Here is a 16,653-nt window from a genome sequence, read left to right on the forward strand (position 1 = left end):
GCTAATAGCTTTATTAAGAAGTAGATGTACCTGCCGTGCAGAAATACCAGTAAAGGCTTCGCTTTGATTATTCGTAGCACCGAATAGCTTTAAGCTAAGGGCCTGCGCCCGGGTAGCAATATCGTATGAAGGCATAATGAATTAGATGTAAGAAAAAACAAAAGGCGCGACGGCAGCAGCGGCAGCAGCGGCAGCAGCGGCACGGAAAAGTAAACAAATAATTCTGCCGGCATTATTTAGATTTGTGGGTCTAAGGCGGTCAGAAAGGACTTTTGGTAGCGACCTCTGTACAATCCTCTCATATCCGGCCGGTGGGCCAAGCCTTGAAGCGCTAGGCCGGCCCACAATCAACTGGGCAAATGTGACGGGGTCAGCAAAAACTAAAACAGTGGGGGCTCTTTACTACCTGCCCAACTGCTGTATCCTTCTTAGGCGGCAAGGCAGTGCAAAGATCTACAGTTGCTGTTGTTCCCGCTTATGATACAGATTGTTTGGAAGTACTCCGTTTGTCGAAAAGAATGTAGCGTAGGTCTAGGCTTGCTGTGTTACTACTCCGTATGTATATTATCTTACATAGCGATAGCTTCATCTGTCTCTAACCGGATTCCCGATCCCCATTGTCCGATCACCAATTGAATGACTGGTTCAGTACTCAGTCAAAATCACAAGCAGCCTCGAAAAACAAAACTGTCGTCAGCTGTTCGTGCCCACGGAACACAATGGCCATAGAGGTGACATGCCAAGATAGGCCAAAATTGACAATGCTGTTCTTTCCGGACTTTTGAGGGATTCAAGCTATTTTAACGTTGACCGCTCTACTGATTCTGGAACTTTCGAAGCACGACATAATGTGAGAAACAATTAGGTGTCTTGCTCGGTTGGTGAGTCATAACGCACGTGTTGCAAGTTGTGACGCCACGTGATCGACATTCCATCATGAAGTTTGAAAGATGCATGTATCTACATTGTCCGTACATGAACTCGTGATACAAACTCAAGTAGTATCTCCCTGTTGTACTCGTACGACTAGAACTAGTGGGAATTGTCCCCGACGAAAAAGGAAAGCGGCGTTCGTATACCGGAGTACAGTGAAATATTCTATACGGTACAGATCATCAGAAAAGAAAGCATCTCGAGTTGAGAATGACAATGCCGACTGAAGTTAGTGGAACGTATATTGCAGCCTCCTTTTTCCACCGATGGCTTGAATCAATCGTCGAGCCGAAATCGATCTACTACTCCGTATATATGTAAGATGCTATTGAGATATCTTCCATATACGAGCACAATCCTGGTTCGGCCGCTTCCCATCGGGAAAAGATCTTCGGTAGGTATGGGGTGCTCCGGATTGGATGGCGCCTCATTTCCTGATTTGTGGACTCATCTGCCATGAGGACCGAGATCTGTCCTGCTGTTGCATTCCCCCACGAACGCAACCTTGCTCACAGAGCGACAAAATACGACTGCATGCTAGGCAGCTGCGGTGCTGTCAGTCCACAGGCACAAACTGGTTCTTATTAGACCCTCTACTCCGTACTGAAAATAGCACAATCCAGGGCATCTACCCCTGCTTCTGCTTTTCGGACTCCACCGCTTCGTCAGAGCTGGCCAGCTCGGGCGCGTCAACGCCAGCGATGCCTTCGTCGTCGAGCGTCGTCTTCGGGCCCGTGAACCACTTCCGCGCGTCGATCAAGTAGTAGAGCGATGCGCTGCCCCACACACCCATGTTGATGACGACGGTGTAGTTCATCGACTGGGGATCCGGGTTCGGGCCAGACAACGGGAACATGGACAGGACGATGCCGAAGCACAGGAATACGACGGAGAACCAGGCAATTGGCTTGGAGAAAGCGCCGGTGTAAAAGGCGCCGGGTGTAAATCGCGCGTTACCCCAGACAATGCGAGAGAAGATGGGCAGACCCCAGGCCAGATTGTTGCCGGCGACGGCGAGCGAGAAGAGAGCCGACGCGGCGGCCGATGCGATCAGACACAGGAGGCCGAGGATGATGGCCAGGAAGACGCTGCCCCAGATGGTGCGCAGCGGAATGTAGCCAAACGTCTTGGACTGGTTGTGGGGGTCAGCACAAAGCCTAGCATCGTACATTAGGGATCATCAGTCGGTGCTTACGATAGGCCGGAAGAAGGACGAAAACGGGAGGGCGCCGTCCCGCGAGAATGCCCACATCTGGCGCGAGGATGCCACAACGATCGAAAGGCCCATCAGGTACTGCACGATGAAGAGAAAGGACATGAAGCCCAGGGTGCCCTTCTTTCCGAACGCGTCGTAGTAGATCTGGGCCATCTAAGAGTGCGGGATAAATCAGAACCAGTCACGGACAAAGATGGGAAGAGCAGCAGGTATTGTTCTTACTGGCTGACCAAAGGAAGAGCCAAGCACGTTCTCCAGATTCGGGTCGATGCACGCGGCCAGAACGATGACGATGACGAAGCCGAGACCCCCTGTTCAGCAAGCAGTCCATGTAAGCATGGACACATGACAGAGTGGGGGCTGCATTGTGGAGACTTACAGCACATGCCGATAGACGACAAGATGCCCAGAGGCACGGCTTTTGCCGCGTTGGAAGCTTCCTCGGACATGTGAACCTGAACAGACGGGAGATGAGTGAGAATATGTGCTTGGCAAAGGCTGGCGAAGAGGAAGAAAACTCACGCAGGAATCAAACGCGCCAATGGTCCAGATGGGCGACAGCCAGGCGAGCATGAAAGCCCAGCCCTTGGGCCAGGTGGTGAGGTTCTGCAGCGAGGCAAAAATAAAGTGGCCGTCGTTGCGAGCGTTCTTCATCCCGATGGGCAGCGCGATGATGGTCGACAGGATCAGGGCGATGTTCATAAATACGGCGACAGACTGCAGCTTGGCCATATACTTATTCAAGACCGAGGCCAGGACGCCGTGGGTCAGGACGCAGACGAGGAAGACGACGTATACGATTCCGTTGGACGGCTCCCAGTTGCCGTCCTTGGAGACGACGATGCTATTTCTTGTCAGCGATCGGACGGGAGCGAAAACAAATCGAGGCAGAGGAGAGGACGCACACAGAGCAGAACATCAGGGCAAAGCCGTAGTCGATGCTGCAGAGGCCGCCGACGAGGCCGAGACTGTTGCTGTAGCCGACCAGGAAGCAGAGGTAGTTGCGTGTGCGTGGACTGGCGTAGTAGTGCGTCCAGTAGTAGAGGCCGCCGCTCGTGGGCATGGCGCTGCCGAGATCAGCCATGGCCAGGCCGACCATGAAGATGCAGCCGCTGGCCAGGAACCAGGACCAGACCATGCCGGAACCGCCGGCTGGCAGCGAGAAGGACAGCGTGCTGGCGATGGACGGCAGCAAGCCCATGATGGAAAAGGCGATGCCAAAGACCTCGAGCGTGCTGAAGTTGCGCTTCAGCTCCTGCTTGTAGCCCATCTTGGCTGCAGAGTGTCGGTCAGCAGTAGCAGCAGCAGCAGCAGTAGATAGTGCAAGGACAGAGAGACATACCCAGAAGCTCAGCATCAGCTGTGCCTGAGAGCGGCATGCCTCCCTCCGGGATCGCCGTATGGGGGTCATCTTGGGCCAAAGCCTCTATGTCGGACACGGGTTTAGTCGCCATTGCCGTGGCTATGACGTTGGCAGCTGGTCTCGGGATTTGCCGTGCACCAGGTTCACGTGTACGAAAGTGCAGGCTTGTTGCAGAAGCGGTAGACCGGTAGAATGAGCGGCACGTTGGAACAGCAAGAATTCGGTCACTGCAACGATGCTCAAGGTGCATGCAACGACATCTATATAAAGCTTCCGATGGCCTGTATGCTTGCCATGAGATGAGGAGATAAGATTGATTGTGGGCTTCGGTCGAATTGCGACTTTCCGAGCGCAGTCGTCTGTAAAGTACCTTGCTGGAATACGGACGAATAGGGATGGAGCATGGCATAGATAAGAGGTGCGAGACGACCCCGAAGATGTGTAGACCGTTTGCAGATCACAGCGGAAGTCGGCGAAGCTTTCCGAGCAGCATGGCACAGACAGCGATAGGAACGTCACTTGAAAAGAACACATAGCAATTGTGCTGTCAATCAGATGGTCTCGCGTGTATTTTTCCTTCCAAGAGACTGGTATCAGTCCATTCCATGACCGGAGAGATTCTGAGATTCTGGCGTTGCAGCCAGGTCGGCCGATAGACGAGGCTCATGCAAGTGTGATAAGCTCGATAAGCTCGATAAGCGCAGACGAGGTGGGAGGCGTCCTGGCAGAGATGCTGCAGAGATCCATGGCTTCGGTATGCGGAAGGCTCTCGGACGTTATCATGGCCCTGCATATGGGTGGGAAGCATTCGCTTAGGCGTGCCGTTTGGGGGGCAGCTGGGCGATAAGAACGTCGCGAATCGACACTAAACAGTATCAAGTGCCGTGGCTGTCGGCATATTTCAGGCACACAACGGCCGGCAGGCAAGTTGAAGCATGTCTGATCGTTCATGGTGCCTGTTGTCGGAGAGTTCCGAGTAGCTGATGCTGATAACGATCTCGGTCGTCATTTAAAGGTGCCATACCTCTTCCTTCTTCTTCTCTGTCTCTTCTGGTCTTGTGTGGTCATGTTCGACGACATGGTGAAGTCGGTGACCTGGCGATAGGTGCAACCAAGCTTCACGATGCTTCCAGGTGCCTGCTGTTGACGCTGTCTTTGTCAAAGGACACGCCATCACCGAATTGCCTGTGCTGCTAGCAGGAAGAGTTCGGCTGCTCTGTCGAGACTGCCTGGCCCCCCCCCATCGAAGAAAATTCGACAAGTCCACAGCAACGTTTGGCCAGAGGCATATACGAGTCAATGACACTCCCATGGCAGAAAGGCCCGAACCCCTATCACAGGACACAAATGGCGTCATGCAACAGGTCGTTCGACTGCCTCGGCTCGTCTCTCGATTGCAATGGCATCTTCGTGCTGCTCTCCAGACAGGGCAGGAGGATGTCGACTATTCCGGAAGGCTAAACGGCGCCGTCTGCGCTATCTGCGTTATCAGCGGTGGATGCCCGACAAAGTGCTGTGTACGAGAAGGCATCACGTACTCGTATGGATCAGGACCTGTGCAACGGCGGGCTTTCCTGCTTTCAGCGGCCTTGGCGAAACAGGCCCCGGTCTGGTGGACGCCCGTCTGCCGCTCCGGATTGGCTGTCCGCAGGCGCTCTGCATATCGGCATCGTATCCCCATCAAGAGCGACAGGGGGGCAGTGCTGCTATGTATGCAGACGTTCTGGAAGAACGGACGGACGTGGGTTTGCAAGAGGTGACCAAGAGGGCAAATGGGATAATAGGATAACGTGATCAGGTTTATGCAGGACATTTCACCGGTTTTGGCAGGTTCGGCCGGCCAGTGTTGCGCGATAAGGCCCAATCGGTGGCGACTCTCATGATAGACGAGGGATCGGCACGATGACACTGACAGGGGCTCAGCCATGGCACTTTCCTCTTTGGGAACCGGGCGCTAAGGCAGCTAATGGTCGGACTGAAATTAACCTTGTGTCTATTCTGAGCCAATGGCCTGAATATGCGTCTCTGGCATTCGACCTTCTTCATCAGACGAGCGGGCCATCAACCAGAGGCGGAGTGTCTCGATGCGGCGCAGTACTCCGTGAACATGGTACACATAATACACATTGTACGAGCGAGCCATGCCGGATCGCCAGCATGCATCCACCTTCCCCGAACGGACAAGGCTGTTCTCTGCCGCTGCGGCACGTCTTCTTGGACACTTGGAGGCCGCTGCCACACTGACTATGGCAGGCCAACTCTAAACCGTCGCCCCCAACAGCCATCCGTCCAGTCGTCCGTCGTCCGCCGTTTTGAGATGGGCCCCACAATGCTTAATTCTGCCCCAAGGTCGCCAACCAGGCACCGGCCATCACCAGGGATCCTCGTCTGAAGACGGCAGGACAGCAAGATAGCAGACGTGTGGCCGACGACCTGCTGCTTCTTCCGTCTTCTACCACGTCGATCCCTCGCTTGGCGGGCGCAGCTGGATCGGCCATGCCGTGACGAAGGCCCGGCTAACATGAAAGAAGAAGGTCAGGCCTGCGTGCGGACAACGGCCTCGTCGACAGCATTGCGTGCTTTCACGATACGCACGGATGGCGCCGGCCGGTGCGAGCAGCTACCCTTCTGGGCAGTCTGGCCGTCGGACAATACGAGCGTCGAGCAGCCATAAAAGGACGGTCTCGTCCGGACTCTCTCTCTCGATATTACTCCTCATCCTCACTTCTCACCTCTCCTCTACATCTCATCCCGTCTCCAGCCTCCAGCCTCTCCTGCCAGACTTGCCAGACCTCCAGAAATATGCCGTCCACCACCTTCCTCACGGTGGCTCTTGCCGCCGTCAGCGCCGTCTCGGCCATGCCGGCGCGCATTGGCGTGCCTGTCTCGACGAGCAACTTCTCGATCCACCAGGTGCGCAACGAGCAGTTCACCGGCCACCACGGTCCTCTGGCGCTGGCCAAGGCCTACCGCAAGTATGGCGTCGCTCTGCCGACCGACCTGGAGGCGGCCGTGGCCAAGATTCAGGCCGACCAGGCTGTCTCGCGTCGTGACACCGGCAGTGCCACCAACACGCCCACGTCCGACGATTCGGAGTACTTGACGCCCGTGCAGATTGGCACGCCGGCTCAGACTCTCCACCTCGACTTCGACACCGGTTCGTCTGACCTCTGGGTTTTCAGCACCGAGACCCCGTCCGGCTCCGTCGACGGCCAGACGCTCTACAAGCCGGCCAGCAGCAGCTCGTCTGAGAAGCTGACGGGCGCCACCTGGAAGATCAAGTACGGTGATGACAGCACGTCGAGCGGCGATGTCTACACTGACGTCGTCTCCGTCGGCGGTCTCTCGGTCCAGAGCCAAGCCGTCGAGTCGGCCAAGACCGTCTCGTCCTCCTTCACGTCCGACACGGCCAGCTCCGGCCTTCTCGGTCTTGCCTTTAGCTCCATCAACGCCGTTCTGCCCGACCAGCAGAACACCTTCTTCGACAACGCCCAGGACTCGCTCGACTCTGCCCTCTTCACCGTCGACCTGAAGCACGGCAAGGCCGGCAAGTACAACTTTGGCTACATCGACTCTGCTGCTCACACCGGCAGCATCACCTACACCGATGTCGACAACGCCAAGGGCTTCTGGGGCTTCACTGCTGATGGCTACAAGATTGGCAACGCTGCCAAGAAGGGCACCTCCATCTCCGGCATTGCTGACACCGGCACCACCCTGCTGCTGCTGCCGGACGCCGTTGTCGATGCCTACTACGCCGGCGTCTCTGGCGCTTCCTACGACAGCAGCCAGGGCGGCTACACCTTCCCTAGCAGCGCCACTCTGCCTGCCTTCACGTACTACGTCGAGGGTGTTGCCTTCACCGTCCCGGCTTCCTACATCAAGTATGCTGCCATCGACTCGTCCACCTACTTCGGTGGCATCCAGTCCGACAGCTCCATTGGCTTCTCCATCTTCGGTGACGTCGCTCTCAAGGCCGCCTTTGTCATCTTTGACGCCACCCCGAAGCTGGGCTTTGCTCCCAAGACCCTGTAAGCGTCTTGCACTCGCTTGCATTCGCCGGCATTGGCCTTGCGCCCGCCTCACACCCATCAATGTACAGCCCGTCATAGGGATATTCTCGGCCGAGGACGTCCCCGTCTCCGGTCTCTCTCCTTCTTCGATTCTTGCCCATATTTGATCCTTTTCTTTGCTTATTTCCTTTTTCGCTCATGCAATCAATTCAAAAATGCTGTCAAGATACTATTATGAGCTAGGACAGATGAATGGACCAATGAAAACCAACTGAGTGTACTACATCCACGTGACATGTTGAACCGAGCAGATAACAACTCCACCCCCTTACAGCCCGGCATTCTCGTTGTACAGCAGCAGCGGCCACTCTGTTGGCCCCGGCACTGCCTGTGCTGCTGCTGCCGCCTGTTGTGCTGCTGCCGCCTGTTGTGCTGCTGCTGCCTGTTGACCGGCCTCGTTTCCGTCCACGCTCGTCGACGATGGCGGCGGCATCGGTGCCAGTCGCTGGTGCAGCACGCTGAGGTCGAGCAGCGCGTCGGCACTAGCAAAACGGTCCTGGCTGTTGCTGGCCGCGATGGCTGCCGTCCAGTCGGTCCACGTGTTGTTGGCTGTCGCCCCGGCAGCCGAGGAGCCGGTCGCTGCAGGGTGTCCGGCAGCGCCTGTAGACGCTGCTGCTGCTTGGGCCTCCGTCAAGAAGCTGCCGTCTGGCGATGTGGCATACATGTAGGGCGGCTGTTGTATGTGATGCAGATGATTCTGGTGGTGTGAAAGGTGTTGTTGCTGCTGCTGCTGCTGCTGCTGACGATGACCGCTGTTGTCGTCCAGGGCCATTGGCGTGTACGACATCGACACAGGACCGTATGCATTGCTGCTAGTAGTAGTAGTAGTAGTGATGGTCGTCGTCGTCGTCGAGTTCGCCGCAGCCGAGCTGCTGCCGTGGCCATATATGTTCGATATGGACTCGTTGTTGTCTATGCGGTCTTCGAGCTTGCGCCGGGCTTCGGCCTCGAGCTTGATGGCCACGCTGTCAATGTGACCGTTGCTCGGGTGCGTGTTTGCGTTGTTGTTGCCACTCCTACTACCACCACCACCACCACCACCACCACTCATACCAGTTCCACTCCCACTCCCAATCCCTCTCCCAAAACCACCACTACCCCCATCCGGCATGTCGCGCAGGATCCATGAGATGGTACGTGCGCAGATGTGGGTCAGCTTGCTGTTGAATGGCTGGCTGTTGGTCGAGGCTCCCGTCATCAGGCCGATCTCCGCAATGACCGACAGCCAGATGCTCATCTCGTCCTGCAGCACCTCGACCTCCTCGCGCGTGGCGGTAAAACGACGCTCCCACACGCCGGCCACGGTCGAGAACATGGCGGCGCAGTAGACCGACATCTGGTACCATGTCGTGTCCAGCGACTTGAAGGCCAGCAGCCGCTGCACCACCTTGAGCAGCCGCCGTGCCGCGTCCTCGCAGATGCGCGTGCTGTGTGCCCGCACCTCCGAGTCCGTCGACAGACAGACGGACGGGTGCCATAGACACAGCCGGAACTCCAGCATGATCGCCTCCGCGTACAGCGCGCCCACCATCTCCGTCGGCTTGCACCGGTCTGTCCGCAGCTCCGTCGGCAGGTCCGCCTCGATCGCCCAATACTGCCGGTCCAGGTCCCGGATCGTGGCCTCGTACCGTCGCGGGTCCCGACGCGCCCCGTAAATGGTCGAGAACATCTCCATGAACAGCGGCGTGCACCGGAACGCGTGCAGGCTAAACAGATACACACACGACCCCACCTTGCTCAGGTCCGTGATCCCTTCGGCCGTCAGGTACTCGTCCGGCACTGCTAACGGCAAGTCTGTGTCGAACTCGCGCAGCGAAATCGGCATCGGCCGGCCCAGCCGTCCGTTGAGCGTGATGCACAGCATCAACGACGTCCACCAGCACCGCCGCCGCATCTCAATGTCTAGCGTCGTCGTGCTCGGCGTGCTCGCCGGCACCCGGTGCAACCCCAGGTCGATCGCCTTCATCAGACTGAGCTTGGACATTGTGGATCCGCAGCCCGGCTTGGGAAAGGCCCGCGTGTATGCCGTGATCAGCAGCACGGCCTGCACGGCCGTCAGCGACCAATCACACATCAGGTCGCACACCTTGCTGAGTGCCCAGTGGTAGTGCTTGTTGGAGAGGTCGTGCAGCTGCATCTGCCGTCCGGGCTCCTCCCGGTTGCGCGTCCCATACTGGAAGTATATGGTGGCAAACACCATGTGCACAATCACCAGTTCCGATGTCGTTGCCTGGTACTTGGCGTCGTCGTAGATGCGTGCCAGCAGCGCCATGTACGACGGCTTGTGTAATATTGGGAGGAACGGCTGCACGATCAGAAAGTACCACTCCGAGTACTCGAATGCGTCCGAGCGTGACGGCAGCTCCACGTCCTGCAGTGGCGGATTGATGTTCATAAAAGACCGGAAAAACGACCCGAGCGACCGGTTGTACAGTCCGGTTGGCTCGTGGTAGATCGTCGACGGCTCCGGCTCGACGGCCGACGGGCTGACGTCAATGTCCAGCAGCGTGCCCAGGATCGATACCTGCGTGCCGTTGACCGAGTTGAGCGGCGACCGGTCTGCATAAACGCCCAGATAGCTGTCTGTCGGAACCGACTGTAGGGCCGACGCGCTGGCGTATTCCGACACGTAGTGGTCTGTTTCTGCTGATGTTGCTGTCGTCGTCTTCGTAAGTGCTGTGCTGCTCCCACTTCCACCACTCCCGTTGCCGCTGTCGTCACCGTCGCTGCTGCTGCTCCCCTTGCCCTTGTACCACACCGAGCCCAGATAGGACCACGGGTTTGCCGCGTCCTGCACCACGCCGCCATTAGCGTCCACGGCCACGTCCGGCGGATAGACGGGCGAATAAGCTGACCACCGCCACGGCAGCACCTCGACACCCTGTTTCTGTAGCAGCACCTGCAGCTGCTGTATGTGCGCCTGCATCGCCAGCTTCTCGCGCTCCAGCTCTTGCAGGTAGCCGCGTCGCTCGGTCCGCCCACTGATTCGGTCTGTCACGTAGCACTCCAGCTTCTGGCTGATGCAGTGCGAGCAGCCCTCGGGTAGGGCATCGCAGCGGATCTTGCGCACCTTGCAGCGATCACATGCCTGTCCTGTGCGCGTGCACGACTGCAGCTTGCTCTTGACCACACTCGAGAAATCGTCGCCCGCCCGCTCCAGACGCGGCAGCTTCACCCGGTTGGCTGCATCTTCATCTGCTGCCACTGCTGCTGCTGCTGCCGCTGCTGCTGCCGTGTCGGCTGTGTTCGCCGCGCCCGCGTGGCTGCCCTCGCCATGTGGCCGCTTCGTCAGCCGCGAGGTCGAGCCCGTAAACGCCGCGGGCATCTTAGTCTTTTGCCTTGCTTGGCCGTTGCTTCTTGCTGCTGACTGCAGACAGGACCGGTCAGTGCAGACGGACACACAATAACGGCCGTGTCACGACGGAAAAGCAGGTTGACCGCCGTAAATGCCTGTGGCTGCAGGAGCCGCGGAGAATTCCGATGGGGGATGGAAGATGCCGTTGATAGCTGCTTCGCTAATTGCCTGGGCCCTGTTGCGGAGTCGCCGCTCAGCCTCTAGGCGTCATTAGTCACAAACGGTAAGTCCGGTGAAAGCCGAGTTTGCTCCATCCTGGGGCCCCTTTATGCAGCTAATTTGCAACAATTTGCACCCAATGCAGGCTAATTAGCGGAAGGATCGACAAGCCTGTTTCCTTTGGCTATTTCCGTTTGCCCAGTCGGGCCAACTGCCGTGTCCTGTCTCTGGCCTCACCGGGCCCGCCTCTGCCCAGCATGCTGTAGCAATCGTGGTGGACATGTGTCTCTGTTCTGCCCGGACCCGGGAGGCGTGCCGGAGTCGTCGGAACGGCAGCTGCTGCTGGCGGTGAACGTGCGAGCTGAATCCACGACGGGGATCCATATCTCGATCTCCACGCGGGTCGTAATAGCGCAGCCCGGACTTTTCGACAACTCCGGGGGTGCTCGACGTACGGAGGCATTGATTGTGCTGCTCACATTTGTCGGTGTTGATTGAAGCAAATACAAAATTATCCAAGTGATGGACTACGACTTATCAAGCGTACTCAGCAGTCCAATACCAAGGAAGGCACGATGGTCTACGTTACGTAAGCTGTGTGTCGTAATGTCGTTCATCCGCCATTGACAACTACGACGACGGGGCGGTGGCGAATACACATGGGCCCGACAGCAGGGGTAGACGACGTCGGCGAGCAGCGAAGCGACGACGATGATGACGGGCAGACGGAGAGTCGTGATTGTCGCTCCATGGGACGGCCCTGATGGCAGCATCTGCAGACATGTGACCGCCTCGATTACTTTCGGTCAACAAGCTCTTTGGCTGGCCTGCGATTTGTCTGATTCTGCTTCTCGTTGGCTCGACGGCTTTGATATCAGTACGTCGTATAGCAGCTACTCCGTATGTATGCACAAGGCTGTTGACAGAATCACTTTATCACTTTCCTCCTTCCTGAACGAGTAAAGCGGACACCATGTTGGTCTGGGGAATAAAAGGGGTGGAGCAAGGATCCGTCCTGCATGGGTCCAGCTGAGCCATCCATACGACGTACATAGTAGCATTGTCACAAACCGGCCAATACTATGTACGACGAACCGCCTTATCAACAGGGGCGGGACCGATGACCAGTTCCGAACCTTGCGTGTTCGTTGGTCGACGAATGAGCCGAACCCGATTGTTTATCTTCGCTTTGAGCTGTTCCGTAGTCGGAGATCAGTCTACTATGTACAGGCTTTCACTCTTCATATGCTTCATTTGCAAGCACCAATGGATGACCATCTTTCCCGGTACGTATTTACCAAAACATCCCATTCACCAACGCTCCGTCTAGTCCACTGTCTAAATCTGTAGCGTCTAATCGTCCACGCAAACCTACGCCCAGCTGTCACGACGACTAAACGTGCCGGCTTGCCGCTGCAGCCCCAACGCCTCATAGCTAGCGTACTCCACAGGCACGCACTTGAGCCGCCGGTAGTCGGCCTTCCACATCTGCTCGCGGATCCACTCGGCCAGCAGCTCGTCGTCGTCCAGCGGGATGTCGTGCTCCGTGGCCACACCCTCGTCCACGGCCGCGTGGATGACCTTGCGCGCGATGCATACGCTGACCTGACGCACCGACTCAACGCCCGGCAGCAGCGGATTGCGCGGGTCCTTGAGCGCTGGACTGAGCTCGGCCACGGCCTCCACGGCTGCCACCAGCATCCGGTCTGTCACCCGGCTGGCCCGACACAAAATCGAGCCCAGTCCGATGCCTGGGAAGACGACCGAGTTGTTGCACTCGGCAATTTCAAACTCCACCTCTTCGCCGTCTTCGCCCCACGGGCCGCGCACTGGTTTGAACGGCGACCCCGTTGCCACCAGCGCTCGGCCATCCGTCCAGGCCAGCAGGTCTGCCGGCACCGCCTCGTGTAGTCGTGTCGGGTTGGACAGCGGCAGAATAATCGGCCGATCCGTGTGTGCCGCCATGGCCTGCACCACATCCTTGGTGAATGCGCCCGGTACCGTCGATGTGCCGACAAGCACGTTGGGATGGATGGTCTCAATCACGCCGAGTAGGTCTGTCTTCTTGCCGTCCCATTCGGCCTGGTCCCTGGCATACGATTGTTGCGCCCTGGACAGCTCCAGGCCGTTCGTCAGCAGGCCGGGTTTGTCGATGAGCCTACAGAGATTGGTTAGCAAATGCGAGTAGAACAGAGTCTTTTGTCGCTTGTTCTGACCATATGTACTGAGAAGCTTCCTCCTTGCTGATGCCTCCTGCTGTCGCGATGGCATCTCGCACCTGATCGGCAATACCGACGCCGGCAGTGCCAGCTCCAAAGATGAGCATACGCAGGTCGGCAAGAGTCTTGTGGCTGACGTGGAGGCCCGACAGGATGGCGGCCAGGGTCACGCAACCGGTGCCTTGGATGTCGTCGTTGAAGCAGGGAATCTGCGGCCGGTAGATGTCGAGGATGCGTCTGGCTGTTGCACGTATCAGCAAGTGGGCCTACTGTCTATCTGCTGCCTCACCAACTCACCGTTGTTGAGGCCAAAGTCCTCAAAGTGGATGTACGCGCGCGGAAACAGCTTGCGGGCTGACTTGACAAACGTGTCGACGAGGACGTCATAGGGCCTGCCGCGGACACGCTTCTCGCGCAGGCCTAGGTAGAGCGGGTCGTTCAGCAGCTGCTCGTTGTCGGTGCCGCAGTCGAGCACCACGCCGAGAGTGCGGTTGGGATGGATGCCGGCGCACAGCGTGGTCAGGATCAGCTTTGCCAGCGAGATCAGGATGCCACCGACGCCCTGGTCGCCAATGCCGAGGATCTCCTCGCCGTCCGTGACGACAATGTAGTCGATGTCCTCGGGTCGGCCCCACTGCGACATGTCACGGAAGACCCGGTCGACCTCGTGGATGTTGAGGAAGAGGCCGTCTGGCCGCCGGAACAGGCGCGAGTAGTTTTGGATCGCGTCGCCTTCGGTGGGCGTGTAGAGCACGCTGAACATCTCCTTGATGTGGTCCTGGGCAAGCTGTGGGCCTGGTTAGCTGTTGTCTGCGTGCTTGCTGCCTATTGCTGTCTGCGTACCCGATAGAACAGCACCTGGCTCTGGTCGCGCAGAGAGGACAGAAACGTATTCTTGGCCAGGTCATTGGGCCTGCTGCTGTACTGCTGGTAGGCTCGCTCGACCTGCTGCTCCAACGTCTGCACGCTGGCAGGAAGTAGACCGGTCAGGCCAAAGGCACGACGTTCCGCTGCCGTAAAGGCCGAGCCCTTGTTGAAGACGGTGTGCTTGAGCATCATTGGGCCGCGCAGAGCGCATTCCAGCGGACCGCTGGTGCCCAGTTGCAGCTCGCCAAACTTGGATGATCCGGACGAGTCGGACATGATGGAGGAGGGGTTTATGGAAACAGCTGCAAGTCAAAAGCAATAGAATGCAAGAGGAATAAGTACGTTGTATTATATCTGACAAAATTACAGCCTGAAAGACAGCCAGCCGTATCCAAGCAATGTCCCAATTCCCCTCAAAATACAAGGATCGTCACGGAGACGCGGATACGTCCAGCGAATGACGTATGCGCCTTCTTTCGACAGAAGATGGTGGGGGTTTTGGCCCTGATTAGGCAGGAGCCGATTGGGCTAGACAGGCCTGACATTCCTTCTGCACCCGGATTCTCGCTGGTCTCTCTACTTCTCTCTATCTGGGCTGCGATACGAATATTTCATGATCAGCTCGGTCGAGCGAATGTGGGAGCGCTTGGAGCCTCGCCCGTGTGGGTAGACAGCCTCAGCCTACCCCTGTCCCCTCTGACAGGGAAGGGGGCAATGGCGTGAAGAGGCCGGCGGGCGCGGACTATGATGGTCCTTTGTTTGTTCTTGCAGCTGTCTAAGAGCAGCAGCCGCAGCAGTCAGGCCGAAGCCTAGCCACCCCGACCAAAACTCCTCCCCCAAACGATTGCATCCAAGCCCATTTCCGGCTTTGACACAAGACGTGTCGCGACTGGAAAGCCTGCGGCCGAGGCCACAGGAGCACACGAAAGGATCTGGCTGGATGGGGAAGCTGCTTGAGGCAAATAAAGAAAAAGGAGACGGGGATGAAGGACGGGAAAACAGGAATAGGACGCGAACAAGGCCCAGAAATCCATCTACAGACCTACCAGGATCAAGCTGGCCATTTCACAACCGGCCATGGGGGCGCGCTTGTTCGCCGTCAGGAGATAGGTTGCTCTGAGGAAAAGGGGATTAAGTGAGGAAAATATTTTCTCTTTTTCTCTTAAAATAGGTAGAGCTGGGGATAATTGCTGACTAATGCACTGATAGCGATTTGCCAGCCTTGGCTCCGCCCCACGATCAGCTCGCCCTGCCCAGCAGGCCGCCCACCCGCTACGATGCCGAGCACAGCCCCTCGTAGACGGAGAGAGGATCGCTCGTGGCATCGCCCCAGTCGAAGCTTCCGAGGATCTTGCCAGCGCTGGTGGAGTTGTCGGCGAGGATGTAGTCGCCTGATGGTCAGCTGAGGAGCGATAAGGGAAAAGGAAAGAAAAGGACGCACTGCTCGTGGGAAAGTACCACCAGTCCTGGCTGCGGAAAGCGTTGTCGGTCAGCTGTGAGAGCGCGTCGTTGTAGCCGGTATTGCGCGTGTTGTAGTGCGCATGTTTGGACCAGGCGACATAGACCTTTGCGTGATCGAGGTTTGTCCGGCCGTTGGAGCCGGCGCGCGAGAGCGACACGTCGGCCGTGTTGAACGTGTTCTGGATCTTGGCCCAGGCAAGCGTCTGGTAGCCCGAGTGCTGCGACAGCATGATGTGCGACGGCGTCCAGCTGCCGGAGAGCGTCCACTTGACGACGACGCGTTCCCAGTCGCTGATGGTCAGCTATGACTGTCTCTTCTCTTTCTTTCTCTTTCTTTGCCCTCTCTCCTCTCTCACCCAACTTACTAGGCATGTCCAAACACTCCCGACGGGTTGAAGCCATCCTTTTGATAGAAGAGGTTGTAGACCACGCGGATCTCTGAGCTCGAACACTTCAGAAAGGAAAAGTACACCGGAAACGACGGCCCTGGATTGCTGATGGCCACGCCCGGTTTCCGACAGTTGCACCCCGTGTCGGGCCAGTCGCAGAGCGCCACTGACGCTACCTGGCCGTTGCTGCTGTCCAGCGCCGCTGTCGGATAGCACGGCGGCTCGTCCATGGCCTGTCCGAAGAACCACATGGGCGCCGCCGCTTCGGCGAGGTCGACGCCGCCATTGCTGAGCCACGTCGCCATAGTGTCGGTCGACACGGACGACACAGCGCCAGTGCCGCCGGCGAGCAGCAGGCACAGGGCGCCGACGAGAGCAGGAAGAGCAGAGTGATGCATCGATGGGAAGAGGACAGGATGCAAAGCTGTCTTGCCTCTCGCAATCAGTTCTCACTGCCCTCTTACGAGAGACCAACTGCTTTTAAGCTCCAAACTAACGATCCTTTCGACGTCATCGTGCTGGCCAGACGGAGAGCCTTGGACCGAAAAGAGAAAGTGCCTCAGATGCAGTCCGGCTGAAGGATCGCAGGTGTGGCAGCTCGTATGTTGATGGACTGTC

The 16,653-nt window shown here is 57.7% G+C and overlaps 6 protein-coding genes across 6 annotated transcripts; 2 read left to right on the plus strand and 4 right to left on the minus strand.

Moving 5' to 3' along the window:
- Positions 1-1,561: 1,561 nt before the first annotated feature.
- Positions 1,562-3,603, minus strand: CMQ_1615 (gaba permease; the record flags this gene model as incomplete). The annotated part of the gene is made up of 7 exons (XM_014318694.1): positions 1,562-2,065; positions 2,129-2,302; positions 2,372-2,460; positions 2,529-2,604; positions 2,672-2,993; positions 3,055-3,424; positions 3,492-3,603. The coding sequence occupies 7 exons, from the start codon at positions 3,601-3,603 to the stop codon at positions 1,562-1,564; spliced, it is 1,647 nt and encodes a 548-aa protein (XP_014174169.1).
- A 1,219-nt stretch (positions 3,604-4,822) lies between these two features.
- CMQ_780 (uncharacterized protein) lies at positions 4,823-5,272 on the plus strand (the record flags this gene model as incomplete). The annotated part of the gene is made up of 1 exon (XM_014317859.1): positions 4,823-5,272. The coding sequence occupies one exon, from the start codon at positions 4,823-4,825 to the stop codon at positions 5,270-5,272; it is 450 nt and encodes a 149-aa protein (XP_014173334.1).
- Positions 5,273-6,314: 1,042 nt separating this feature from the next.
- Positions 6,315-7,547, plus strand: CMQ_766 (aspartic proteinase; the record flags this gene model as incomplete). The annotated part of the gene is made up of 1 exon (XM_014317845.1): positions 6,315-7,547. The coding sequence occupies one exon, from the start codon at positions 6,315-6,317 to the stop codon at positions 7,545-7,547; it is 1,233 nt and encodes a 410-aa protein (XP_014173320.1).
- Positions 7,548-7,853: 306 nt separating this feature from the next.
- Positions 7,854-10,910, minus strand: CMQ_423 (c6 zinc finger domain containing protein; the record flags this gene model as incomplete). Its single annotated transcript, XM_014317502.1, has 1 exon — positions 7,854-10,910. One exon carries the CDS (start codon positions 10,908-10,910, stop codon positions 7,854-7,856), a length of 3,057 nt encoding a protein of 1,018 aa, XP_014172977.1.
- A 1,560-nt stretch (positions 10,911-12,470) lies between these two features.
- Positions 12,471-14,461, minus strand: CMQ_1190 (malate oxidoreductase; the record flags this gene model as incomplete). Its single annotated transcript, XM_014318269.1, has 4 exons — positions 12,471-13,257; positions 13,325-13,559; positions 13,616-14,105; positions 14,162-14,461. 4 exons carry the CDS (start codon positions 14,459-14,461, stop codon positions 12,471-12,473), a joined length of 1,812 nt encoding a protein of 603 aa, XP_014173744.1.
- Positions 14,462-15,457: 996 nt separating this feature from the next.
- On the minus strand, positions 15,458-16,433 carry CMQ_849 (uncharacterized protein; the record flags this gene model as incomplete). Its single annotated transcript, XM_014317928.1, has 3 exons — positions 15,458-15,576; positions 15,627-15,937; positions 16,012-16,433. The coding sequence occupies 3 exons, from the start codon at positions 16,431-16,433 to the stop codon at positions 15,458-15,460; spliced, it is 852 nt and encodes a 283-aa protein (XP_014173403.1).
- Between the last annotated feature and the right edge of the window lie 220 nt (positions 16,434-16,653).

The sequence above is a fragment of the Grosmannia clavigera genome (assembly GCF_000143105.1).
Source record: "Grosmannia clavigera kw1407 unplaced genomic scaffold GCSC_140, whole genome shotgun sequence".
Lineage (NCBI taxonomy): Eukaryota > Fungi > Ascomycota > Sordariomycetes > Ophiostomatales > Ophiostomataceae > Leptographium > Leptographium clavigerum.